Consider the following 26,139-nt stretch of genomic DNA (forward strand, 5'->3'; position numbering starts at 1 on the left):
CGGTTCTGCATTTTAATTTAATTTTAAATGAAGCTTCTTAAGCATTTTAAAAACCTTATTTACTTTACATACAACACTAGTTTAGTTATATATTATAGACTTATAGAAAGAGACCTTCTAAAAATGTTAAAATGTATTACTGGCACGTGAAACCTTAAATCAGAGTGAATAAATGAAGACTCGGCACATCACTTCTGAAAGGTTGCTGACCCCTGCTCTAGCTGATTAAGGGAAGGTATTAGGAATGAAAGAACGGTGGATGAGGCCTTAAAAGGGTGGAATTGTGAAGAGAGAACAAACTATATGGTAGGGTCACTTAGGACTCCAAGAGGAACATGGAATACACTCCACTGAACTTTGTTACCTCCTTTGTATCGTGCGTTGAGTTCTATAGATGAAAAGTGTTATATATAAGAAATGGGAATTATTATTTTTATTGTATTGTCTTCACAAGATTATTTTTTAAAAGAAATGCATCCTTGTTCTGACTTCACGTTGGAGTTGAATTGCAAAACCTCTAGCAAATTTAGCATCTTGCATTGTTGTCTCTAACTTTCCACAGCAGGCAGCAGAACGTGTAATACTCATTTATTACACTTTTGGGGAAAACTCTTCTGCCGTACTGGCCCGGTGTTTACTGACTTATTTCCTAGTAAAACACATCTGAAGCAGGAGGGAATGGTCGGTCTGCATTTCCTTTGGGCGGGTGATGACATTTTGATGGTATGTGATGACATCACAACATACTAGTTGTCCCATAAACAAACTCACAAGGGAGGCAGGCACCCTACTTCCACAGTTTTGTTTTTAGCTGACTGTGTGGCTGTCCCTACACGGGGAGTCTGGAACAGCATCGGAGCCGTGCACAGCTGGAGAACCGGCCCTCCCACGCCTCTGTCTCTAATGCACAATGTAACAGACACACCGCGATTCACACGCGCGTGCAAGCAGAGTGCACACGCCCACACTGTCACACCCGCCCACACGGAATACAGACAATGTAACCCCCACAGAGGACACGTGTATACACAAGACAGTTGTGCAATGCCCCTGGGGGCGCACGAACACACACAGCGCCGTACAGTGGAGCACCTCACCCGCCCCTACTCCTAGCGGGAGAGGGGAGGGGGGAATGGAATGGAGTGGGGGATGCTGATTGGTCCCAGCGCCACTCACGTCCCTGCCTCACCCGTCTCAGGGCGCTGCTGGAGTCACGTGCGGGTTTGCCGTCCCCTGCTCCTGCCTCTCGCTGATTGGCTGAGTGTTTCCTCTGTGCTCTCAGCTCATTGGTGAGTGGCGCCCTCAGTCCCCGCCGGGCCCTCCCCGGCGTTAGATTTCCGGGGGAGCGAAGGGGAAGTGTCGGTCTCGGACCGGAAGTTGTCCTCGCTCGCGCCCCAGCCGTTGCCCGTCGCGCTCCGTGTCCGTTGCTGCCATGGCCGAGTTCGATCTGTTCGGCGCGCCGCCCGCCCAGCCGCCGGCCGGGGACAGCCCCGGCGTGGGGAACGGGGCGCTGAGCGGCGGCGAGGAGGACCCGGCCGCCGCCTTCCTGGCCCAGCAGGAGAGCGAGATCGCGGGCATCGAGAACGACGAGGGCTTCAGCATCCTGGAGAGCGGCGAGGTGCCGGCGGGGCTGCAGGGCCACGGCGGGCCCGCGCCGGGTAGGGCCCCTCTTCCGGCTCCGCGGGGGGGGGGGGCTGGTCTCGGGGTCGATTCCCGCGGTGCTGGGCGGCTCGTGGGTCTCCGGCGCGCCTGGCCCGAGCCGCGTCCGGCCCTTCCCTGGCGCCCGGGCCAGGGGCGCCCTGTCTGGCAAGGCGCGGCGGCTCCGCCGCAGTAGCTGTTCCCGCTCCACAGCCCTCAGACGGGCCGCTCTCGAGCTGCTCTGTAGCGCAGCTTGAGACGTGGCACGCCGGGCCGTAGCCACCGCTGCCACCCCGGGAGCCGGGACCTGCCCAAGCCAACCCAGCCACAGCGGCGCAGGGCCATGTGGCTTTGGCTTCTCGGGGGGGCTCTGATATCTTCCGTTCTCTGGGCCTCTTCATCTCTTCCGTGGTAGCCCTTGGTTGCGTTTGGGTAGCTGAGTGCCGAAGGAGGGTAACCACTGTTAAATCTTGCTAGCTACTGCGGGAGCGTCCTAATTGCCCCTACAATTCTCTAGCTGAACGGATAAAACTTGTTTTGGCTAATAACATCACTCCCCTTATTAGAGTGGCAGTCGTTGCAACGTGTCTGGCTTCGTGTAGTGGCTGTACACGACATGAATAGGCATCTTTTATAAAAAAGCAGAATTTCACAGGGAAAAGTAGTCTGGAGGCAGATGCCCTGTCCTGAAAAAAATGTCTGTTTAGCCCTTCACTTCAGTATGTTGCACTATTTTTCATATTCTCCTTTCTCCTGCAAGTGTTGAAAATAGTACCTTTTTAAAATTACTAAATCAATAAAGTTTAGCAATTACAAATTAAACTTAATATTGTAAATTTCTGGTTTGCTAGTATTGCTTTAAAATGAATAGTGAATTCTGTTTAATATTTTAAGACTATCTTAACTTTCCTTATATCTTGCAAAACAAATTCTTCAGTGCTATACCTATAGCTTAATAACAGTACTTTCTCCATCTATTTGTGATTTAGGTTGAAAGAACCATTATTAGCCTCAGTTTATGGACTTGCAAACCAAAATATTTGCTGCTTAAAACAGCATGATGCTCCTGTATTGTATTTAACGCTTCAGTCTTAATTTTGTGAATCTTTAGCTTTACTCTGAACTGGTCAGGATTCTTGACACACAAATAGACAGACCAATGTACCATGGATCTTGGAACCCTGAGATTAGCTGAAGGATGCATAGAAGTTGCAGGCTTGATGTCACTAAATTAATACCTTCTATAAAGTTGAAAAGATTTAACGGCGGAAGCTCTGATACTATGACAAGCTCCAGTATTACCTCCAATACTGGAGTTGCACCCCCAGGTTTAGTTATACATTCTTCTTTAAATGAGAAGTGGAGGCTTTGAACCAGATGTAGAAAAGAGCAGTTCCTGTTGAGCACTTATGAAAATCTGGCCATTTCATTTAGGTGCACAAACAGAAGCTGATGAGCTTGTCTGAAAAATGTAGATGAGACTGACTGATCCAGTATATACTATATCCTTTCCACCAAGGACAAGCTAAGCTCTGAAGCATTTGTGAGCGCCTCTTTCAGTATGGGGTTTTTTAGCCACTGGGCTAATATTTAATTTATGTAGCCTTCAGTCATTGTTTCTTAGTAACCTTTGTACCTCTTTCTAACTTAGAAAAATTGCCTTTGCATAATACATGCTGCTTTTTCTTCAAGGAAAGGTGCTCTTTGTATTTCTTAGCAAGCTAAAATTTGTTGAAATATTAGTTATATTGAGTATGTTGGTCTTACACATTTCTCCATGTATGTATGCAGTGTAGCTCTGTGTCAGTCTCAGGATAGTAGAGAAACAAGGTGGGAGAGGTTATAGTGAGAGAGACAAGCTTTTGAGCCACACAGAGTTCTTCAGGTGACCACCTTCTCACCAACAGATGTTGGTCCAATAAAAGATATTACCTTGCCCACCTTGTATCTATTTTTCTCCATTACACTTTTATGGATACTCCAACTCTGCTAGACTTGCTACTTGTTTCCATATTTTAAGTTGAATAATGTAATTCTTTTTTTTAAAGTACTTGATGGATTAAAACATCTCAAATATACAGAAATAGGATTATTTTATAGCTTTGAAGTTGGAGATTTACTGAATGATCAAATTTGCTTTTTTCCTATCTCGTATAGTCCCTTAACTGAACACTTCTACTCTGAAGACACTGTAGAGTCTAGCTGACTAGGTGGACTGGAAGAGCATGAGACTTCCAAACGTAAAGCTTCTTTGGTGCTTACTAGTCCATTAAGGGCTACTTCTAAGCTAGTCACAGATGCAGCCCTTCTTTGTCAGTATTCATGGAGCATAAACTCTTCTGTGTAGAGTATTCTAACAACTTTCTACTAGGGATGTTTACATGGGAGTAACTTCCTGCGCTCTGGTGTTTGGTCCTGTTTTCTATTTCCTGCCCCAAGTCCATCCTGCTCTGATAGCAGTTAGTGCATGTATAGATGAGCGACTTCACAGAGCACTCCGACTTCAACCAGGAATAAGCAGCAGATGAATTTATAAGGAGCATGCACTTTGTTTTTATCATGAAGTCTTTGGTAACCTAATTGATGTTGACAGATTTTAATGTCTTAGAATGAGTAGATCTCTAAATGACATACAGCTGTAACTTCTTCCCAGCCTAAGTGACTTCTTTAAAAAGCAAGAAACAATTTCTTTATTTTTACAGAAAAGTACTTCCTCTATGGGAAGCTTCCTCATGTCCCCTACAATCTTTCCTGTCTCCAGCAGAGCAACTCTGAAATAAATAGATCTAAAGTCAGCCTCTGCTCCACATCCATAGTGTGGCCATCTCACTGTTATGATTCCTTCTCTAATACAGAGAACCTGCTGAACCTTCCAAAATTAATTTGGCTTGACATGGAAAAACTCTAATTTTTTAGTAAGCTTCTCTTTTTAAATGACAAATTCACATTTCTGACCTCCATATAGAAAAGACAAAATTCTGTTGCTAATAGATTCTAGAGCAAATGAGTAGACGAGAATTATAAAATAGAACTTCATATTTTAGTTGGGAATATCGGTCATTCAGTTCCACTTGAATTAAATGTAATAGGTGTTCTTTCCCCAAAATCCAGTACAGAAGGCTGACTTTCAGTTTGAGCTGCTGTAATTAGTTCTGATGATGCCAAGAATTTGAACCTTCCTACTGACCTGCTTCTCTGAGAGGTGAGGTTACTCGGAATCCTTAGTTCCACCTCTGACTATAAAATTGCATAAAGGTTGCAACAAAAGGTGTATCAGGACAGCTGTCAAATTCTTCTTGGTGAGATGTAATAGTTTTGTACAATACACAATAGAAGTAATTAACTGCAAGCAAACTGCTTTTTGCACTGTGTTAATTTTAAATGCTTAAGCGCAGCAGCAGGGGATTTGTGGATTTACTTTTTTTAACTTTAACCATTTGAACTGCCTTATTTACAGATCATACCAAATAGGATGAGTTATATGTAAGACTCTGTATTACCGGAGTAAAATCTGACTTTATATAATAGTCATGAAATGAAGTTCTAGGTACCTCCATTGGAAATAACAAACTACAATGTAAGAAATGAAATTAGGCAGTGAAAAGTAATTACCAGCTTCAGCTTGGGTGTTTGTGAAAGGATATGCTGGAGCAGCTTGTAAGTGTGCTTTTAAATAATAGCGCAGTGTTCAGCTGTCTGCTCAGGCATGTGAAAGAAATTCCACTTTAGTGTTATGTTCAGTCTTGCTCAGTTAAAAATCAAACCAATGGAAAGGTGGAACATTACAAGATTTCTCAAGACACGGGACAAGTGTAAAAATGGAGCCATATCAAACTTCTGACCAATTTTGACCCTCGTTATGTCTCTTGTTAGGCACCCCTTCCCCAGTTACAGGCCTGTGCCTATTTTTCTGTGTGGAATCGTACAATCCACACCACTATCTCCCTGGTTCCCCAGATCACAGCATCCCCATCTACTAGTTGTTCCCACAGCTAGGCCAACTGGGTGTTGCTCCCTGCTTTAGACTAGGGTGACCAGACAGCAAGTGTGAAAAATCAGGACGGGGGTGGGGGGTAATAGGAGCCTATATTTAAAAAAAAGACCCAAAAATTGGGACTGTCCCTATAAAATCAGGACATCTGGTCACCCTACTTTAGACTTCCTCTGCCATAGGAACATAACAGGGAAAGGGTTAAAGCAACAAAAGGATTCACTGTTATCCGCTTGAGCACTAGCAGCTGAACTGCAGTAACTGCCTGGTTATCTGTGGAGAGCTCCAGCTAGAATTAACCTTTAGTTTTCCATAGAGCAAGCTACTATTCATAAGTTGATATCTCCTGTCTTCCAAGGTTGCAAAGACCTTCCAGTAGAACAAAGGGTAAAGACTTGCTTTTTTTGGGAGTACAGTTCAGGTTATGAAAATAAACTGCCTGGATATTGATCTTTTCTTGCTATAGAAGTTAACTGCATCAACATGTCAGCATGTTTTTTTTCTTTCCATAAGAAACACGCTGGAAACCAGGCTAAGCTATATTGGTGGGTCATGCATAAGGTTGCGATTTAGTTATGGAATCCATGACTTCCAAAGGCCTCTGTGACTTCAGCCAGCCTCAGCTGGGAGCTGCAGGGTCCCCTGCTGCCTGTGGAGGCAGGGAGCTGTGGGGTACCCCAGGTGGCAGGAGCCCCTGGATGACAGGGGCCCTGCAGCTGGGAGCTGCTGTAGGAGGGGGACCCTGTAGTTCTGGGCTCTCATGTCTGTTGGGGGGCCCCTGTAGCTCCCAGCCCATGGCAGATGCCCAGGCTCCCCATTTTGTCATGAATATTTTTCGTAAAAGTCAGGGGCAGGTCATGGGCATCTGTGAATTTTTCATTATTGCCCATAACCTGTCCATCACTTACTAAAAATATCCATGACCAAAATCTTAGCCTTACTCATGTACAGTGCATTCCAAAACCGTTGTTACTCAGTTAATGGGAGAATAGTAAATAGAACATGATTACTTGCAGAGTTGGGCAAACTGCTTACTGGTGTACCCTACTGTGGATGTCAGTGGTGTCTAAAGAAGGCTGTGGGCACTCTCTGGTTGCTAATCTTCTTTCCAGTCACTTTCACAGTTTTCACAGGGAGTTGGACTACCCCATTACTGTTCTTTGAGTGTGAAGTGACTATTCTGGAACTGTTGCATAATGATGTGGCTTGAAGTTGGTGGAATGCGTAATTTAGGCAGTAAATTGTATGTTTATCTTTGGGCTGCAAGGCAATGTAAGGTGGCTGTTCCTGTATGATAGGTTGTAATTCTGATATAGCTTGCAGGGTGCTTAAGGGGACAATAGCCACTTAACACACACCCCTTTTTTTTTTTTTTGGTCTACAGTTGCTTCTGCAAATAACGCTTTCGACTTAGGTCTAAGTTCAGAAAAACCATCTTTTGCAATTGTAAAGTTAAACTACAGTGTGCACTATACTACTGTAGGGGTGTGTGTGTGTGTGTGTATATATATATTACACACACACTCCTGCTATTTGGGAGTGTCTGCGTAACCTCCCTCCACGGCCTCTGTAAACATTTGGAAGAGGAGGGGGCCAGCAGTAGACTTCCAGCTGCCCTCTTATGAGTTAGGGGTTGTATTTGAAAACCTGGTAAGAGTTAATGGGATCTGAAGGGTAACTCACTGTTCTCTGGGGAGAGAGCAGGGTCTGGAATCTACTTTGTAGACCCTCTGCTTGCAGTTATCTTCAGTAGCAGGAAAAAAAGGCCTAACTGAAATTGGAAGTTTGTGGGGTCAGAAAGCAGAAGGTTTCAGGTGGGCTCCCTCCTAAATGACTGACTGTGTGGCTGGGATACTTCAGTCTTCACTTCATTACCTCTTCCACAGGCGAGAATCTTGTGGAGCAGGTATTAAGTAGCAGCCTACCAAGAATAAAGCTTCTAAAAAAACTTAAAAAAAAAAAAGTGGGGGGGGGGGAAGGAGAAGAAATGGGGGCACTAATGGAAGCTTGTGTAGGGGGTGAGGTGGGATAGTCTTGATTTGGGCTGTTGTCTGGCTTTGCTCTTCTGTTACTGCAACTCGTCAATGCTGGCTGAGATGAAGAAAGCTGGGAGAGAGGCGTGGAATAAAACAAAAATCAAGTCTTCCTAAGAGCATATCCCAAATGCACTATTTTGCAAGTGCATTTACCAATTCCCTCCTCCCCCCTTCCCCCCCGCATGACGATGAAGCTGATCTGGGGTTAATGCAAAGGTGTCACTGTTAGAGTGCAAGAGTCTGAGGGTGTTTGCTGAGCTGACCTTTTCTAGAATCTCTTTAAAATTTCTGGTGCTTGCAGGTTTACCGGGCATTGGGTTACAGCTTAATGTCCATCACACTTGAGTAAACTTGTATGTTCTATTAACTAGTGTAATTTTCAAGGAAGTAAAAACAATTCAACCATGTTAATTAGATAATACTTTTAAATGGGACATTGACAAAGTGGAAAGGCCCATCTCCAAAAGCTACTGTTCAGTGTTGTCTGTCCTTTAACTAGTCAGCCTTTGCTTTGACTTGCTGTAGTGAGGATAATATCCGAACTGCAGATAGTTTACCCAGGAATGCGCACTCCTAGGAAGGAGCCAGCCAGTTAATACTGTAAACAGAGTAGTCTGACAGCATGACTGCAAAGAGAACTGTCTAACATTAGGTGTATCAGCTGGGTATGTTCCATTGTAGCCCTTCAGAGGAATTCCGGTCCTATAAATAGTGTCAAGTTTCACAATCAAACTAATAATCTCAGAAGGGGAAATGAGATGTCATTAAACAGAGCTTCTGAGCTCTCTATGTGGCATAGTGCCCCTCTGTAGGGGAGATGAGCTCTAGCTCTTTCATACAGCTTGAGTAGGAAAGCAGGTCTTGTGTTCCTACCACTGTTGCTAAATTCTGCCAATTACTTAGGGTAACATGGTGGTGACTTCTCTTGGCTTTTTTAAAACATTTAAACAACTATTTCAGCTTTCTTAAGGAATTTGTCAGAAAACGAAACCCTTGTTGTGCTACTTTTGTTTAAATTAATAATTTAGCATTAGGCAAGAAGTGTCTTCAATTTCCTAATTCCACTAGGTTTTTCTTTTCTGATGATGCACATAGAGACCACTCCTACGAGATGGTAGTGTCACCTGCAAAATCTAGTTAGGGGGACTCTTTTAGAAGTACACTAGAAAGGAAGGTTCAGATAACTGTAAAGATGTTTTACTCAGAAAAACTGGGTAGCAGACTAACTTGTTTAAAGGACAGGAAACTTGAAGTTGCCACCTAGTCTCCTCACCTGCCCCGTTCTTGAGTGGGTTGCCTCAGTACTGGTGGGGTTTCAAATCCCTAAACTTGTAGAAATCTTGGGTTCTATGCAAATCTTGTGAACACCTGTTATGTTCCATGCCATGGCCATCTGCAGAATTACTGTATGTCATCCTGGGTTCCTGGCTGCACTGCCATGGTCCCTGCGGGGACTGCATTCCTAAATTGGCAGCAAGCCCTGGGGATGTGAAGAATAGGATGGTTTGCTGATGTAGGTAACCCCTGTCCCTTTTTCAGAAGGACAGTGAGTGGCTGTAGTACCCTTCCCTTCCTGAATGTGTAGAGACCCAGTTGAGCAGCTTTCATATGAAAGGACTTCATCATCCTCTTGCTAGGAGAGCATGCCACAGAATCACTTCCATGTGCTGTGGGGCTTTTCTGTGTAATGAAGGGGAACACTTAGTTTAATTAAGAGATTGGAGTGGGGATTAGAACAGGTATTCAAAAGAGTAACTTCTCAAGGAAAGGAGTATTCAAGGCAGCTGCAATTAAGAGTAACGGAACAAAAGTTGGAAAAATGTTAAATCTGAGCTGTATGTGTGAAGTCTTGAGTATAGTGTTTGACACATTGGACAGGGCTGTGGAAAGCCATCCTGGTTAGTCAGGGCTGGGCTAAATTAAGAGCACTGCACTGAACACTTTGGAAGTAATTGGATTAAATACTAATTGTCACTAGGGCATGACAAAGCGGAGTGGGAGTTGATAGCACTAACTGGCATGGACTTTCATGTCAACAGTATGTGGTTTTGTGTCAGTAATTGAGCAGCGTGTCAAACTAAAGAGAAACACGATGAAATTTGGTTCTGAACTGTTGTCCATGAAGAGATTCTTGATCTACCAATTAGGCCTTACCTTGGGGTATCTGGTGCCCTATGTAAAGAGCCTTTGGCTCTTTTAAACTGCCCCATGTGAAGACCTAGCCTTAACTCTCAAATGTACAAATCAGATTTGAGAGCTGCCCCAGAGGCTGGGCTGGGATAGCAAACATTACAGAGACATTTCCTTGCTTTGCTTGTGCTCTTCTAGATGTCTGTTTATTGCAATCTAAATTAAAATACACCTCTGCCTCAATATAACGCTGTCCTCGGGAGCCAAAACATCTTACTGCGTTTATAGGTGAAACCACGTTATATTGAACTTGCTTTGATCCACCGGAGTGTGCAGCCCTGCCCTGCCCCACCCCACCCCCGGAGCGCTGCTTTACCACGTTATATCCAAATTTGTGTTATATCGGAGTAGAGGTATTTTCTCACTAAGTCTCTCTTTCAGGACCTGTTTCCTCTCCTCTTTAAGCTAGCCCTATATTTTCATTTGGCCTTTGTCTCTTTCCTAGCATATGCTGCTGACCTCTGAAATGTGCAGAAGAAATTCTTCAGGGCTCTTAAGACTCATTTCCTGCACTCTCTTCTTTCTCCCCCAACCACGTAGTGGGACATCTAAGAAAGTTCTCTCCCTCCCTAACTCCAGCCTCTCAGAGCTTCGAGTGTTTTTTCTTCAGGCTTTGCCACTGTCTTCTACAGCCCAGATCCAGTACCATTTAATTGACTCGGGTTCATTTGTTACATCTCAAAATGCATTGCATACCGGAGTGTCAGATCTCCATCTTGCTGTAACAGTCTCAGCTTGGAGAGATTAGGTCCCTCAAAGTGCCAGTATGCCCAACAGGATTGGTTACTGGAGGTTCTTCAGGATGCAATGGCACAGGCAGTTCTTGTAGCCTGTCTGTCTAAATCTGCCACTGGCTCCAAAGCCACTGAGCGGCTTTGGTATTGTTCTTGGCTGATGGAAAGGCTCCCAGGCAGGATATATTTAAGCTTTTCTCCTAAGGAAAGCAGACAGCCTTTGCTCCGGAAACATGAAAAGGCTGTCTGCTGCACAACTCAGCATTATTTGTACTGGGCCCAAGGCTGGCAAGCAGACACTTATTCCAAACCGCTGATACTGAATTATGCAAACACTCTACCTGACTAAAGTTGCAATAAGAGAACGCTTGGCTTCTAGTACTGCTTCTATTTTAGTGCTTTTGTGTTGGCTTGTGGTGAATATTGGTACCGTATACAGAAGAGGTAATGGTGGTATGCACGGATGAGATAGGGGTCAGTATGCTGACTTTGTATTCCAGTTGCAAATTTTGAGAAGCTCAAAGAACTAACATGCAGAAAGTAACTTACTACCATTTTCACTGCTTTCTTCTGTCCGTACTGCTTTCTAATGCTAAGAGGATTGCTTTACAATGTCTAGGCACAAAAATAGTTCTAAAATGCAAAGGTGCACGTACATCCTTCTTGGGCACATTCTGGTCATAGTTCTAGTCAGCAATATTAACTAATATAGTATTGAAATTCATCTGCAGAGGCAGTCTGTTTCTGTAATTATACATGAAAACTTCAGTTTTCAGTATATGCACTCAAAATGCTCCTCCCCATAGTACAGTAAGTGCTGTAGTGACCTTTAAAGTTTCTCTCTAATATACAATGGCATCTTAAAAAGCTACATTAAAAATGCTAAAATTGCAAAGTTGAGCAACTCCTTACCTGCTTTGTAAATATCTAAGAACATAAGAATGGCTGTGCTGGGTCTCACCCATTGTCCATCTAGCCCAGTATACTGTCTTCGGACAGTGGTTGGTGCCAGATGCTTGAGAGGGAATGGACAGGGCAATTTATCAATGGATCCATTTCCTGTCATCCAATCCCAGGATCTGGCAGTCAGAGGTTTAGGGACAACCAGAGCATGGGGTTGTGTCCCTGACCATCTTGGCTAATAGCCATTGATTGGACCGATCCTCCATGAATTATTTAGTTTGGCTTTCACACCATTCCCTGGCACAGAGTTCCACAGGTTAACTGTGTTTGTGTGAAAAAATACTTTTTTTTTTTTTTTTTTAAATCTGCCTGTTAAATTAATTTCAGGAATCAATTCCAATGGAATTATGTGGAGGGATAAATAACACTTCCTTATTCAATTTCTCCACACCAGTCATGATTTTATAGACCTCTCTCCTATCCCCCTCACTAGTCGTGTGTGGTTTTTTTTTTTTTTTTTTTTTTACTGTTACTGCACATTGAGCAAATGTTTACAGAGAACTATCGACAATCACTCCAAAATACCTTTCCTGAGTGGCAACGGCTAATTTAGACCCTGTCATTTTGTATGTATAGTTGGGAGTACATTTTGCAGTCTACATTACTTTGCATTCATCCGCACTGAATTTCATCTGCCGTTTTGCAAGATCCCATGGTAACTCATCCTAGTCCGCTTTGGACTTTACAAAATTACTCAAGACAGTTTTGTCTGCAAATGTTACAACTAATGAGCTTAATCATATTAAGGCTTAGGTATTGTGATTTTAATTTTTGCTCCAAGACCTGTCTAACCTATAGTCGCCATTACCTTACAGATGCTGTTGATGGGGTGATGAATGGAGAGCTCTATCAGGTAATGAAAAGATATCTATCTTGAACAATAAAAACCTGTTGAGTGACATTAGAATACAGTCTGTCTCATCTTATGCGGGGGTTCCGTTCCGTGGTTAGCGCATAAAGCGAAAACCGCATATAGTCAAAATTACATTGAGTTCAATGGCGGGCGGAATCGCCCGCACTATACGTACAGTATTAAAATTGTTGTTTTTCTCTTTTTGTTTTTTTGCTGACTGCATAAAGCTGAAATTGCGCATGTTAAATGTGCATAAGATGCGACAGACCTGTACCTCCTAAATGTTAAGTGAGTTCTCAAAAGCTGTTTCTAGCCTCTTACAGTAGGGTTACTCATAGGTTAAACTAGCTTTCTTAATCTAAATAGAAATGTTCCCCACTATTTGCCTTTTTACTAGACTTAAATCTCCTGACTTATTAATGAAGGGAAAAACTAATCCAGTCTCTAATCTTGTAATACTGTGAGATTCCATAGCCGCCAGGCAATTAGAGTACACTCCTATCTTTGGGTGGAAGACAAATTACAGCAAAAATCCACGTTGACATCGTATTTTAATTGGTAACATGCCTTCCTCTGGGAAGACTGCCATGTACTCAGGTCCCATGTTAGGACTTGAGTTGATACTTAGGGCTGGCACTGCATTACTAGAGGTGATGTGTTTCAACTAACAAGTTTAATCATGGTCAGCATTGACTAGGCACAAGCTAAAGATTCTGTGGTGTTCCATAAAGAGCAGGGGAGAATTCATTTGGGCAGAATTCAGTGTTTTGTTTTTTATAACTTTAAAAATGCTTAAACAATTAAACTTTCACAGTTGTGGGGACTTATGGGGGTGTGTGTCAGACAATTATTTAATGACCGTAGATGTTGAGATTCAACAAGTTAAAGCTTTCACCATTAAAACACTGACATCACATGTCAAAATATGCAAAGTAAATATCCTTAAAAAATGTTACTTGACAACTTAGTTCTTCTTTGTCCATCTATTAACTTCAGTTATCAATGGAAACATTTGTCAATTTGTGTGTATATCTGTTTACCAATATTTGCTTATTACAAATCCAGTCCTTCTAAGCCTAGAGAACACTTGACAAGACACAAGTATCTTAACATTAAACAGTTCCTTATAACATAAAACCCAGTCTGTATCCTATGCTCACTGCATTATCCAATCCAAACTCCTTGTGTTTACTATGCTTTAAAATAGCTTGGGTGAAAGCCGTGAGCAGAGTTCTGAACCACTAGCCAAATAGTTCATTACTGTCCACTATGAGAGAATTATAATGGACACTGCTTTATCAAGTGGCAAAGCAGAACAGATGTTGCTAAGACTCTCCTAAATAGGGACAGACGTGTCTATGGCTGGCTAAACCGCTTTAAAAAGTCTCTGGTACAGGTTTGATAAGAATGTTCTAAGTCTACTTAAATTTCATTGTAACCTAAAATTGTCTTGGTGGTTAACTTCAAATGTCCAAGTTGTTGATGCTGTTGCTTCATGGGGCAAAGGATTTGTGAGATGACCCTGTTCAGATGAGTGGTTGGCCTTTGGTCTAGCCAGTTCAGTTTCTGCCACTTCCGTCCTAGGTGAACACTCCATTTCTCAGTGTTGCTTGAGGCTCCAAAGCGAATGTAGAACTGATCTCTGGACTTTTTATTGTGCCTGGCAGTGGGAAAGCTAAAATACTAACCGGCCTTTATGTGCAACGTGGCTGAGATGCAAAATGAGATCTCTTGAGTCCTAATTCTAGCACTCTCGCTCACTGTACCCTTGGAAGGAATTTTTCCCCCTTGTGTACAATGGGAACAACACCCAGGTATAGAGGATGAATGGTATTTGCGGAGCTTTGAACATGTTCATTAACTTCTCTTAGCAAGAAAAGCAGCCAAGGAAACTTCACTAATTGCTTTAGTCGTGCCCCCCCCACCCCCCGCCATGCCCAACCCCTTGTCCAAACTCCATTTTGATCAAAGCAGTCAATAGATCCTTGTCCACCGTAATTTTGTAATTGACTGTACAAATATCTTCTCCCTAGCCTAAGATTCTAGCTGCTTTCTCCAGTAAAGCACTAATCCTACTGCAAACCTCTCCTTGCTAGTTACCCTTGTTCATAATCCGCTAGCAGCATCTGTTGCTGGCATGCCCTGTTAGAAACACCCAAGAATAGCCTTCTCAAGTGCTAAGGCACACGTTCCATTTGTGTTTAGGGTATTTAAAATAGTGTTCATATTGTTTCCTCTTTTTAAGGAGAGCAATGGGCCAACAGACTGCTATGCCGCTATTTCACATGTGGATCGACTGCAGTCAGAACCAGAGAGTATCCGTAAATGGAGAGAGGAGCAAAAGGAACGCCTAGAAGTCCTTGGTAAGGAAAAGCGTGAGGTTTCTGTCTCTCTGCAGGGCTTGCTGTTCAAATTCTACCTTGATTCCTTCATACAAGAGTTGAATTTTTAAATTTCACTTGCCTATCTGCCATCTTAAATTCTTAACCTTCAGTTCTTCTTGTTGACAAACACGCCCCCCAATCAGACTCCCTGTTAATGGGGAGCTGGCTTGATGCTGCCCACTGGAGGGGAAAATCTCCCAGTTGCTTGGGCATCTGAGATTTCCAGCTCTGTTTTAAAGCTGGAAAACCTGGCCACTACAAAATTGCTCCTTCTTAACCAATAGTGACCTTCATATTGGCGCCTGGAGACTTGAATGGTGTCTTGCCCACAGCAGCACCCTTCTGCCTGAAACCTGTCATGGAGAGAGCCCTACTGAAAGGAAAGTGAAGAGCAGAGGGACCTCTGCTCAGCCTCTTTCTCCAGCCTGCCTGGAAGGGGTTTCAGCACTGCTACATGCCAGAACCTCTGGGGTGACAGGTGGAAGGATCTGCTTTAAGACTTCAACCCTGCCCGGCAGCAATGGGAAGACAAAGGCCTTGCCTCTAAATACTGAGTATGGTGTAAGTGTGGCTTATATAGGTTAGCTAAACATGGACCACCCCCTTGCTATCTCTCTTTTGGGGTCTGTTGCTGAATCAAATTTCATAAGGAGTTCAACTGAAGCTAACACATCTTAGTGACCTGCCTCGTGTTTTAACGGGTGTCAAAAGGAAAACAAATCCAGCCTCCCTTCTGCCAGCAAGAAATGGTGGTGAGCATAGTGCCAGTCCACGTGTAAGCCTGTTGCCTCTCATTACCATTTACTCTATTTGCCCAGTCTTTAATAGAGCACTGAAGTCATTTATTACCAAAAGGATCTTAGCGGTTGGTTTAAATCGAGTTAAACAAAATGATGTATCAACTAGTGACCTGTCAACTGACTGAGGAATTCCTTCCAAGTGATGTGAATGCTATCACCTAGGCATGTAAAGAGTCTACAAGCAGGTCAACCTGGCCAGCTTATCACTTCAAGCGGGGGAGAATGTGTTGTACTTCATGAGATACCAGGAAAGCTACTGAAGTCAGTGTTGTAGCAAGCCTTGCCTTCAGTGGGATATCATTGCTTTTTCTGCACTACTTGTTGGAATGGATGGAGTTGGCCTTATCTGAAAGATAAGTGTGTACCTCTTTTAGGCCTTTCTGCAAGTACCAGGGCCCCAGAGTTTGCTTCACTAGGCATTGAAGAGGTATTTGACTTAAGGAATGCTGTTAGCAGCATAGAGAGATAAAAGGGGATCACCCCTTCACTGCCTGGCTGGCACTGTCCTCCTCTGCTGTGGCTGCTTGCCAGAAGTATGGCTAGCAACCAGGTATTTTGAGAACCTAGTTTAGGAAAGTAACAAGTACCATCTTGGTTTTTAAAGTGGCCTGCTAATGGAATTGCTCTCTTCAGTAGATACCGACCAGATGAAAGCCCCTGGCACGTTCACTGAACGTGCTCTTCTAAATTCTAAGCCCCACAAGGATCTATAGTGGCCAGCTTCACTGATGCCCAATAAATACCATTCTGGTGCTGGTACAGCTGATGCAGGAGAAGTTGGGGAAATGCATTAGGCAAGGCAACTGCATTACTTTATACCCTTTGGGGAAATACTTTAGCAAAAAAAGTAAATGCAGTAATCAGCCAAACTGCATCCAGCTTCAGATTAGCTGTGTATGAGTAGACTTGTTGGGAGCATGGGGAATAGAGTTTAGCTAGTCTGCAAATAGGATTAACACAAGGCTATCGCATGTGGCCACTTTTGCAGCATGCCTTCACTAGCCCGGCTCAGTAGCACAAGGTACTCCTTCCTTGAAGGGTTCTGTGGTGTGGAGATGTCCAGGGAGATGCCTAACAGCTTTACACTTCCCTTGTCTGATCAGATTTGGTCACAGTACCGTTTAACTTGTGCATCATTTTAATCCTCACATGAGGTTCCTGGGTCTCAAACACTGTAAGAGCCCCAAAATGCATGACGTTGGCTTACAAGCCATGTTATGGTGTCTCTTAAATCTTCAGATGCTAACTCTCGAAAGCAGGAAGCAGAATGGAAAGAGAAGGCGATAAAGGAGTTGGAAGAATGGTATGCAAGGCAAGATGAACAGCTACAGAAAACGAAAGTCAACAACAGGTAAGGATTTTCTGTAGCTCTTTGGAATGGTTGAGGTTTGTGGAAGGAATCGAAATGTAGCCAGAGTGCTATTGGCATCTTGTATACTTGTCTATATCCATTGTCAGACTAAAGATACACCGGTGCTTTTGGACCACCAGTGAAACTGTCTTAGGTATTCAGTAAGAGATCAATTTGTGAAAGTGGTTCTTAGTTGTAAGTGGGTTTCTTCATCTTATCAGAGATCTTATGGTAAGTTCCAGGAGGATGTTCTTTGTACCTGGAGACATGACCTTGCTTAATGTGGCCTAGTGCATCAGTGTAGTTAGAGCCAGCATAATTAGCAAAGGTAGGATTTTTAACTTGTGCTGAATGGTCTGCTCAACCTCGCTGGCAAGAACATCTCTTTTGGCTTTCCCACAATAACCTCTCAATACCTCGGCACCCCACAGGATAGGTTAAACAAATCCCAACAATTAATCCTCTTGTTCTTGCCAACTGGGTGGGTAGAGACTTGATTTTTTTGATAATGGAAGGTGTCAGTACCCAAGTGAGGGGTGACCACCTATCCTAGATAACATTCTAGTGACCGGATTCATGGTGGTGTGGCAGACTTTGACCCAAAATCTGACTCGCTGATTATAATTCTGACCTCTTGAATTTGTAGCCATGTTCTAAAGGCTGGAGCAGGGAGATGAGTCTTAAAGCTGGGAGCAGAACCCAGCACTGATTTGCTGTAAACTTGGCCAATAATTCTTAACCTCTCTGTTTCTCTCTGCGTATGTGTAGTGTGCCTCAGGGGGCATGTGACCAGGATTCATCAATGAATCTGGTCCATCATTAGCTTCCCTGGCTTGGGCCAGGTACTGACCGGGAATGAGATGTGAACGCTGATCCATAACCCCTTCTTGGCTGCTGAACAATGCTAAATAAAGTCGTTACTATGGTCTTAACAACCTGACTTCTATATCCATTTTAAAAATTAAGAATAAACATCTCATACCAGCCAATGGTTTGCCCACTAGATAGCAAAACTATGTTGGAAGTACAGGGACTTGTCAAATGGTCCACTTGGTCTCTTTAAACTTGGGAGTTTCCTGGGGCAACTCCCTCATTGGAAGGGGTCAGTCTAACTCCTTATCTCTCCCTCACCTAACCATTGCCTCTGCATAATGGGAGCAAGAGAGGCAGGCCTGGTCCTTTGAGGTGGAAGAGGAGCTGACGCTCCCATGGGGTTGGGAAGAGTAATATTTTTGTACTAATCAAATGGTGGGCTTGGGACTTCCCCCCCGAACTCTGGCAACACCCCTACTCTTCATTTCTCATGCAAATGAATTTTCCATACTGCTCACATCTTGCGGCTGAGGGTAGGAGTAACACATTTCTGGGTAGACTGACAGTGAAGTTCAGAATGTCATCAAAAGTCTCTCCTTTAGCCGAGTCCTGGAGTTCAGGTACTGTTAAACCCTCAGATAACTGATGTGAATTGCTTGTAACTGGGGCTGAGCTCACAGTGTAGGAAGAGGCGTTCATTCCCCTCCTCCATTGTGGTAATGGTGAACTTGGAAGAGCACTGGCCGAAATGGGTGTGATTGACAGTCTTTACAGCCTTGGGATGGCTCTTCTGTAAGACTTCCAAGTGGAAAAGTAGTAACTTTCAATGATCCCAGACAGGTCTCCAAGATGATGGACGTACATGCTGAAGCGTGGAGTGGTTTAAAAAAAAATTTAAATCAGATTTTTAAGTGCAAGCTTTCTTTATTTTTTAAATGAACTAAGCTTAGGCCCTAACATAGATCTATTAAAAGTAATTTAAATACAAAAATCTAGAACATATTTGCCAGGTTTTAAAGAGTCAAATCACTGAGCTGGTGAAGTCACTGGCTGAGCACTTGAAACCAGAATCTGTTGAAGTGCTGCATCAGCAGTTGTCTTTTACACCTGCAAAAGACACTCTTTCTTTCTTTTCAGTTTATTCTATTAGTTCAGTGCAATGACTAGTTCATTCAAAATTAAGAAACCAATTGAGAGTTGAAAAGGCAGGGAAGTTTGTTTTCATCTTCTGATCTATGAATAAAAACTAGATGTGCAAGGGTCTACTAGCTCTAAAATCTCAAAGGGCATGGCGACTAGAAATAGTTCACAAACTACAAATACCTCCTGTTTAATAAAGGCGTTTGAAATGCAAATGTTTTGATTAGGCTTTTTGATGTTTTTCTTCTGTTAGCAAACTTCAGGTAGTTTTATTTATTAAAAATGCTGTTTTTGTGCACTTCTAACTATTTATTTTTGAATTTCCATCTAGATAGAGCTTGACACGTCACAAGTAATTTTCTTAATCTAGTATATTATCGGTGATACATTTTTAAAAAAATGTATCATGTTAAACTATATAGTTGCTTACCTAAAGATGTATAGATGCATTATATTCTCGGTACTTGCCAAAGAAAGCACCAAATCTAGTGTAAAGGCTATAATTTAGCCATAGAAATGTTTTAATGGCCACCAACCAATGAGAATCAACCTTTGGGAATCACAGAGAGCAGCAAAAAAATAAAAGCTTTAGAAAGCCTGACCTGTGAGGGAAGGGCATGTTTAGTCTTGAAGACTTTTTGGGTGGGAGAGAATCTAGTAGCAGTTCTCGGATGTTAAGGACTGTTAAAGAGGATGGTGATCAGTTCTCCATGTTTACCAAAGGTAGGACAAAAAGTAATACGTGTAATCCGCTGCAAGGGAGATTTAAGTTAACTACCCTTACAGTTCAAAAGTAACTAAGTATTGGAATTGGCTCCAAGGGAATCCCCATCCCCATCATTGGAGGTTTTAAGAACAGATTGGACAAACATCTGTCAGGGATGGTCTGTGTTTACTTGGTCTTTCCTCAGTGCAGGGGGCTGGACTAGATGACCCCTCAAGGTCACTTCCAGCCCTACATGTCCATGATTCTATGAAAATAATTAAAGTACAAATGAAAACAATTAAATTCACTTAAATCAAAGTTTCCTCCTGATTTAAACAGCTTTGATTTAAATGAGTCCACCCAGATGATCTAACTCCCTGAACTAGTTGAGTCTACAGCTAGGTATCTCAAAGCTTGTCGAGCTGTTCCTCCATGGGGAAACCTTGATGCAGAACGTGCAACTGAATATTAATCACTTTCCAGCTCAGCATATTGCCTCTAACTACAGATTCAGTCTGATTTGGAATATAGCTTAATACCGTTCTCTTGTTTTACCTAACCTGTCTTCCGCTATAGTCTCTGCTTCTCATCCTTCTCTCTTTTCTCCTGCCTGCTTGCCTTCCTCTTGGACTACTTGCTGCCTAGGGTGGCAGATGAAGCTTTCTACAAACAACCCTTCGCTGACATGATTGGTTATGTGTATGTTGCTTAACTACTAATTATCTGTCTGTCTGATCCTCTTTGTATCCTTTAGAGACGGTTAACATTCTATTTGGTGACTACATTAAACTGAGTATTTGGAGTCCAGCTTCAAAGGCTGATGGGTGTAGATATAGTAGTTCTTCCTACAATACAGTGTGGTATTTGAGCTGCAATACTGAAGAGTGAAATGTCACCTTGATCTGTAGAGGGTCACCTGAGACCTACTGGATGCCACTTGTACTAACCCATGCAGCATGCATACCACCAATAATACACTGCTGGTAAAGCGTAATACCAGCTAAATAACAGCAAAACTAAACTCTGCTTCCAGGCCAGTGGAAGCTTGGTTGCACACTAAGGTGTATTATGAGCATGGAGGTAACAAACCTCTCTGGTGTTGGTGCTTTCTCACCCAGATGCTGCTTTTGGCCCTAACCACCTCTACAGACAAGATGTTAAATAGGAAAGTTGCTTTTCTATGAACTAACACTTGAGGCTGGAAGGCTTGATTTGGGGGAGGTATAAAAGGATTTAATTTGAGTGTCCAAGGTGCCAAGCACTTAGAGCTCCTGTCGAAGTCAGCGAGAACATCAGATACTCAGCACCTCTGAAAATCAGGCCAGTTCTTTAGTGCTTAACTCTGTGCACTCAACTGTGGAAAAAGTAGGCCTTAATATGCAATCGGGGTGGTGGGGAGGAAGTTAGGATTGTTTGCCCAGTTTCATCTGTGTATTCCCATTTGGGTAATCTCCCAAAGGATAGCGTGGCGAAAGCTCCATTACATGCAACATGTGAAACCAGACAGCCAGAACATTGGAGAACAATGCTGTGTGTGCAGACAGACAAGTAAGCCCATGGGCCTTTCAATCTCTAGCTCTGCTTTTCTAAGTGAAAGCCCTGGTCTCCAACCCCCAAGGAATGATGGGTATTTTCGCTAATGGATTTAAGGATTACAATGTGGCTTTTTTGGCTTGTTCATGTGCTTTAATTTCTTCCTTTACGTTTATAGACTTGAATTCAAAGATGACCGTTTTCAGATACTAAAGCCCCTTTTAAAGGTGTACTGGTGAGAACAGTAGAATGGCTTTGTCTGAGTGAATTCAGATTGAAGTTCCAGTGTGGAATTGATGGCTTAACTGTAGGTGGATGTAAGCCGAGACTTGTGAAATGCTGGATTTACAGGTGGTGGTTGATCTTGTTCCGAAGTTTCCACTGAAAGCCGTGGAATTAAAACACTTGTTTCCTGTACCAGTCTCCGTGTAGCCAATGCAAAAGGAAACGTGCCGTGTAACGGCTGCAGACTAAAACTGGCAGCATGTTTCCTGAATGTAGACTGAGCTTACTAGTGCATGTCCAGCTAGCTTATCATCTGCATTAAGCTCATTCTCATTTTCTATATCTGACTTAAACTTTCTCTTCTTGTTTCTTTTCTTCTCTTCACCTTTAAGCACAAACATAAACCATCCTTGCTACAGCCTAGAACAGTTAAGTAAAAATCTTCACTGCCCCCCTTAAGTGTCTTGTCACATGAAGTAGCAGTGTTGTAGTGACCCTTGTCTTCAGTGGTGTTTGTACTCAAATCATCCCTGGACCCAGTGCTGCCCCTTCCCTTCCATAGGATGATCACGGTCATTGCTTTCTCTGTACTGCTTGTTGGAGTAGATGGATTTGGTTTGATTTCTCTCAAAGTGCTTACTGCTCTTGCCCTTATGCGGCTACCAGGGACCCACAATTTGCTTAATCCAGGCATCGAAGGGTTACACGTGCCTTGGAGCAATGCTGCTGGCAGCACAGGGATGCCAAAAGGATAACACTGATGCTTATGGTTTGCTAACCTACATGTTGGAAAGAATTCCCTGAGTACATCTGGGATAAAAGCAGGGGAAGTGTTCTCCTTTTAGCGGAACTCGGTGTAACCCTCCCCTTTGCCAAAACATGCCTCGTAAGTCTATAGCAGATGCAAGCATGGCAGCTATGACTTAAATTCCTCTTCGATCCACGCTGCTTCTCTACACCATTGGGAACCATCAGCACACAGTTTTACGATGGCCTGCACGCCTTGGAGTATCTGTAAACCAAATGGAAGTTAGTCCTCAATCTTGCACTTCAGTAGATGGTAAACTTCCAGTTGGCAAATATCCAAAGCAAACTGGTAAGAGTTGAAGGCTTAAAAACAATAGTTAATGTACCAAGGCATTGCTTTAAATTAAATGCCTACGTCAGAGTGCCTGAAACTTTTACTTGTGTGCGTACTTAGGCCACAATTGATTGACTACTCTTAAACCAAACACCTGTATTCCAACATTTTACACAGCAATTTTCTGCACTGCTTGTGCATAGCAGATTACTGCAACCTGTTCATCTCCAAGGTTGGGGTAGGGGAGCTTAACAAGCCTTAATGTTCTCAAGCAGCTGTCAGGTTACATTCTCCTATGAAACATGTAAAATTGAACCATAGTCTATGGAGGGAAAGGAGTGGCTTCCGGGGGGTGTACAGATCCGACATTAACATGTAGTATTGCATTGCTTCTAGGGCAGCTGAAGAAGCCTTTGTGAATGATGTGGAAGAAACTTCCCCAGGCACAGAGTGGGAACGTGTGGCTCGGCTCTGTGACTTTAATCCCAAGTCTAGTAAGCAGGCAAAAGATGTGTCCCGCATGCGCTCCATCCTTATTTCACTCAAGCAGGCTCCACTGGTTCGCTGAAGGAAAAGCACAATGGAAACACTACAAATGCAATATCTTAACCTTACTCAGAGAAGCTGTGTTTGCAGTAATTGGATTAATTATGTTTAAATGTGTGGTGTTTTTTTTTTTTGTTTTTTTTGGACCAAACCTCATGAAGTATCTAGAGTTGATCATTGTTTGTGATTGCATGTTCTTCCTCATGTTTCCTTCCTCTGTCCCAAATGGGAAGAGAGAACCTCCAGAACTGTAGTCTCTCTGTACTCTTGTGCACTGAGATGTCACTCTCAACTGTACTGATATTAAAGGTCTGTTAAACAGTTACGTGTGTCCTCTTTCATAGACAGAGGTAGCTTCCCCACATTTTCAATCCAGATAGTGTCCAGGAGCAAACTTCTAGCCTCGTTAGAGTGGCAGCTGAAGAAGATCTAAAGCACTAGCCTCACCCAGTGTGGGTGGAATTAGTGATGTGACAGACAGCTGTGCAGGAGGACATCCACCTTGCTGCCTGATGGCAATGACTGCACCTTTAAAGCCCCCTATGGCTCTAATCTCAAGAAGTTAAGAACCTCCCTGCAACCACCAGTTGAAACTGATTTGGGAACATTAGTTCCATCCTGGCTCATGGCTAACTAGCATGCCAGATGGAAGCTCTGGGGGAAAGGTACAGCTATAGGGCCATGCTGCCCACAGACAATCTGCTGATCTAACATTGAAGCCCCTGCTTATTTTCCCTTCCTGCCCCTTCAGAGACAGCTGCTTGCCAGCAATAGGGAAGGGGCAGGCTGGTAGGCTTGCTCTTCATGCTTCTCTGTCCTGTAGGCACAGCTGGGGTGGCTGAGGAAAGGGAGTGACCTTACTAGGGTGGTGGTAGGATAAAGGCATTAAACATTAAAGTGTGCAGATACTGTGGGGGTGGGGACAATAGTGATCTATGGAAAAGCACTTGTCAGTTGTGTTGAGTGCCCCTAGTTTGTGTGATAGGTAGAGCAAGAGCTTATCACTGCATCAAGTCCCTCTTGTTTGCCTTTTGGAGGAAAATTCCCAATATTTTCAATTGCTCCCTAAGAGTGCCCAAATGTAGATGATAAAAGGGCCAGCGTGGAGAATCTGTCGTTCACTTTAAGCATATACACTTGATTCATTCATACTGTTCTGTCTCTGCCAGGATGTATGGATCTACCGCAACTGCCAACCACGTTCGCTTCCTTATGTAGAAGCAATTACTGAGAGCCCAAGCTAGTGCTGGTTCTTTCCACTACCTTGTAGAACAGCTGGAAGGCAAGTGAACTAGGTGGTGGTGGTGGTGGTGGCTGAGTACAGGTGCGTTCAACCAACTCCCTTCTGTTAGGAGAAGGGAGGTTCAAGGGACAAACAGAAAAAGTGAGATACAAGAAAGGATAACGCTTAATCTCTTTATTAAGCAATTAAAAAAAAAAACTTTAAAAAGTCCATGTGTGTTTATTTAAAACTTCATTTTGAATATCCAGGCAGTCTGTCTGTTACAAAGTACAGCTCTGGCAGGGTGCCAGTTCATGCAACTTTGCAATTGAAATGTGTGAACTATCCAGCCAACAACTAAAAGTTTAACAAGTACCCAGAAACCCTAAAGTATAATTACAATAAGCAGTAGGATGATAACTGGTGTGAATGAGTAAATCCACTCATCTTGCTCAGTATGAGTGAGCAAGCCTCCTAAACCAGTTTTCAATGGAGATGCTATATAGAAACAGTGTGGTGTAAAAGTACCATATTCTGCAAGGATCAGTACACGCTTTTACCATTTGTAGGAGGTGCCTTAATGAGAATAAATTAGATTCTCATTACCAATTAAGTTACAGATGGCTTACCTGTTAAAAATGTCTCTAAATAGACAAGGACCATGTTTGTCTTCAGTGTTTTCACTGGCGCTCCTAGCGCATTACTACATAATGCTGGTGCTGGTCTAAAAAAGGAACGTTCCTTGTAGAAGTTCAGTGTAGCATCAATAGTTTTCCATAACATTGTTGACTAAGGACTTTACCTGCAACTGCTTGAAAATTCTATGAAGATACACAATCAATACATGCAGCTAGTCTGTCACACTGCACAGACTACTCCACAGCATCCCACACAACAGACATGACATACAGCTCTCATTTCACAAGAGAACACTTGTCCCCATGTTACTTGCTGAGGGTTGTGAGCTTTATACCTTTTTTTTGTTTTTTATTCAAGTGCAACAATACCCTCTAACGTGCTGTAATTCCAGCATACTAGATTAGCAAGTCATTGGAAAGTGCTTTAACACCATTCAAAAGCTGAACCATCTTGTTATAGCAAAGCCCCCACCCAATTATTTACTTGAAGAGACTCTTTTTGTGCAACATCACTGATTTCTAAAGGGAAAATCCCAGGAGAATGTTTGTAGCAGCTGCACTGACAGAATAGATCCTGCTCAGTGGAGGTGCTAGGGACCCAATCATCACAGAGAGTAACAGTTTCAAAGGCATCTAAGTCCCATTTTTGAATGTGCCCAAGTCACTGGGGGCCAGATTTTTAAAGGTATTTAGGTTCCTGATGAGCCAGATAGCAGGTGGGATTTTCTAAAGCACCTAGGCCCCTCACTAGTATTGAAATCAATGGGATTTAGGCACTTTTGAGATGTTGGATCTTTACTAGCATGCCACTGTGTGTATCCCCTAGTGCTGCCCAGCAATACCCCTTCAGTAGGTTCACCAAAAGGGAAGAAACTTTGTGTGGGGGGCAGAGGGTGTCAAGAAATCCCAGGTCTGATCAAACCTTTCTTCAGCCCTTATCCCCCCCCTTTTTATGAAATATCTTCTCCTTTGCCTTTTGTCATCATAACTACCCCTTAGGTAGGAGCCCTTTGGCTGCTATTCCTGGCCCAGCAGCAGGTGGCACTATGGAGCACCATTGGGCTCTCTCCCCCACTGCTGGGGCTACCAACACTGCAGCCTCGTATAGTACAACTGGACCCAGAAATTACACTCAAGCTAACACAGACTGAACGCTTAAAGCAGTCTTGCAACTCCTACCTCCCACGCCTGAGAGTTGGACAGGAACAGATGGTCCTGGCAGCTTCCCCATTCCTAAGCACTGGGCAGAGGGCAGGCAAGGCCATTTTGTGCCTTGGACCATGTGTTTGCAGGGT

The 26,139-nt window shown here is 43.2% G+C and overlaps 1 protein-coding gene across 3 annotated transcripts; it reads left to right on the top strand.

The window, feature by feature from the left end:
• Positions 1–1,348: 1,348 nt before the first annotated feature.
• LOC113405361 (clathrin light chain A-like) lies at positions 1,349–23,309 on the top strand. 3 transcript variants are annotated; one of them, XM_026646513.2, is made up of 7 exons: positions 1,349–1,658; positions 12,368–12,405; positions 14,651–14,768; positions 16,829–16,940; positions 20,245–20,298; positions 21,750–21,785; positions 22,835–23,309. In XM_026646513.2, exons 1-7 carry the CDS (start codon positions 1,433–1,435, stop codon positions 23,004–23,006), a joined length of 756 nt encoding a protein of 251 aa, XP_026502298.1. In that variant the 5' UTR covers positions 1,349–1,432; the 3' UTR covers positions 23,007–23,309. The 3 variants fall into 3 exon arrangements, with proteins under 3 accessions (XP_026502298.1, XP_026502299.1, XP_026502300.1); XM_026646514.2 differs by lacking the exon at positions 20,245–20,298; XM_026646515.2 differs by lacking the exons at positions 20,245–20,298; positions 21,750–21,785 and having other exon boundaries at positions 1,351–1,658.
• Positions 23,310–26,139: the final 2,830 nt, after the last annotated feature.

This window comes from Terrapene carolina, unplaced genomic scaffold, assembly GCF_002925995.2.
Source record: "Terrapene carolina triunguis isolate 2854851 unplaced genomic scaffold, T_m_triunguis-2.0 Scaffold35098, whole genome shotgun sequence".
NCBI classification, from domain to species: domain Eukaryota; kingdom Metazoa; phylum Chordata; order Testudines; family Emydidae; genus Terrapene; species Terrapene triunguis.

Bases quoted from the DNA above. Each gene is read 5' to 3' on its own strand.
- LOC113405361 (XM_026646513.2), top strand. From the start codon at position 1,433: ATGGCCGAGTTCGATCTGTTCGGCGCGCCGCCCGCCCAGCCGCCGGCC. The intron at 20,299-21,749 runs GTATGTTGCTTA...TTCACCTTTAAG, and splicing joins GCTGACATGATTGGTTATGT to CACAAACATAAACCATCCTT. The intron at 21,786-22,834 runs GTTAAGTAAAAA...CATTGCTTCTAG, and splicing joins CCTTGCTACAGCCTAGAACA to GGCAGCTGAAGAAGCCTTTG.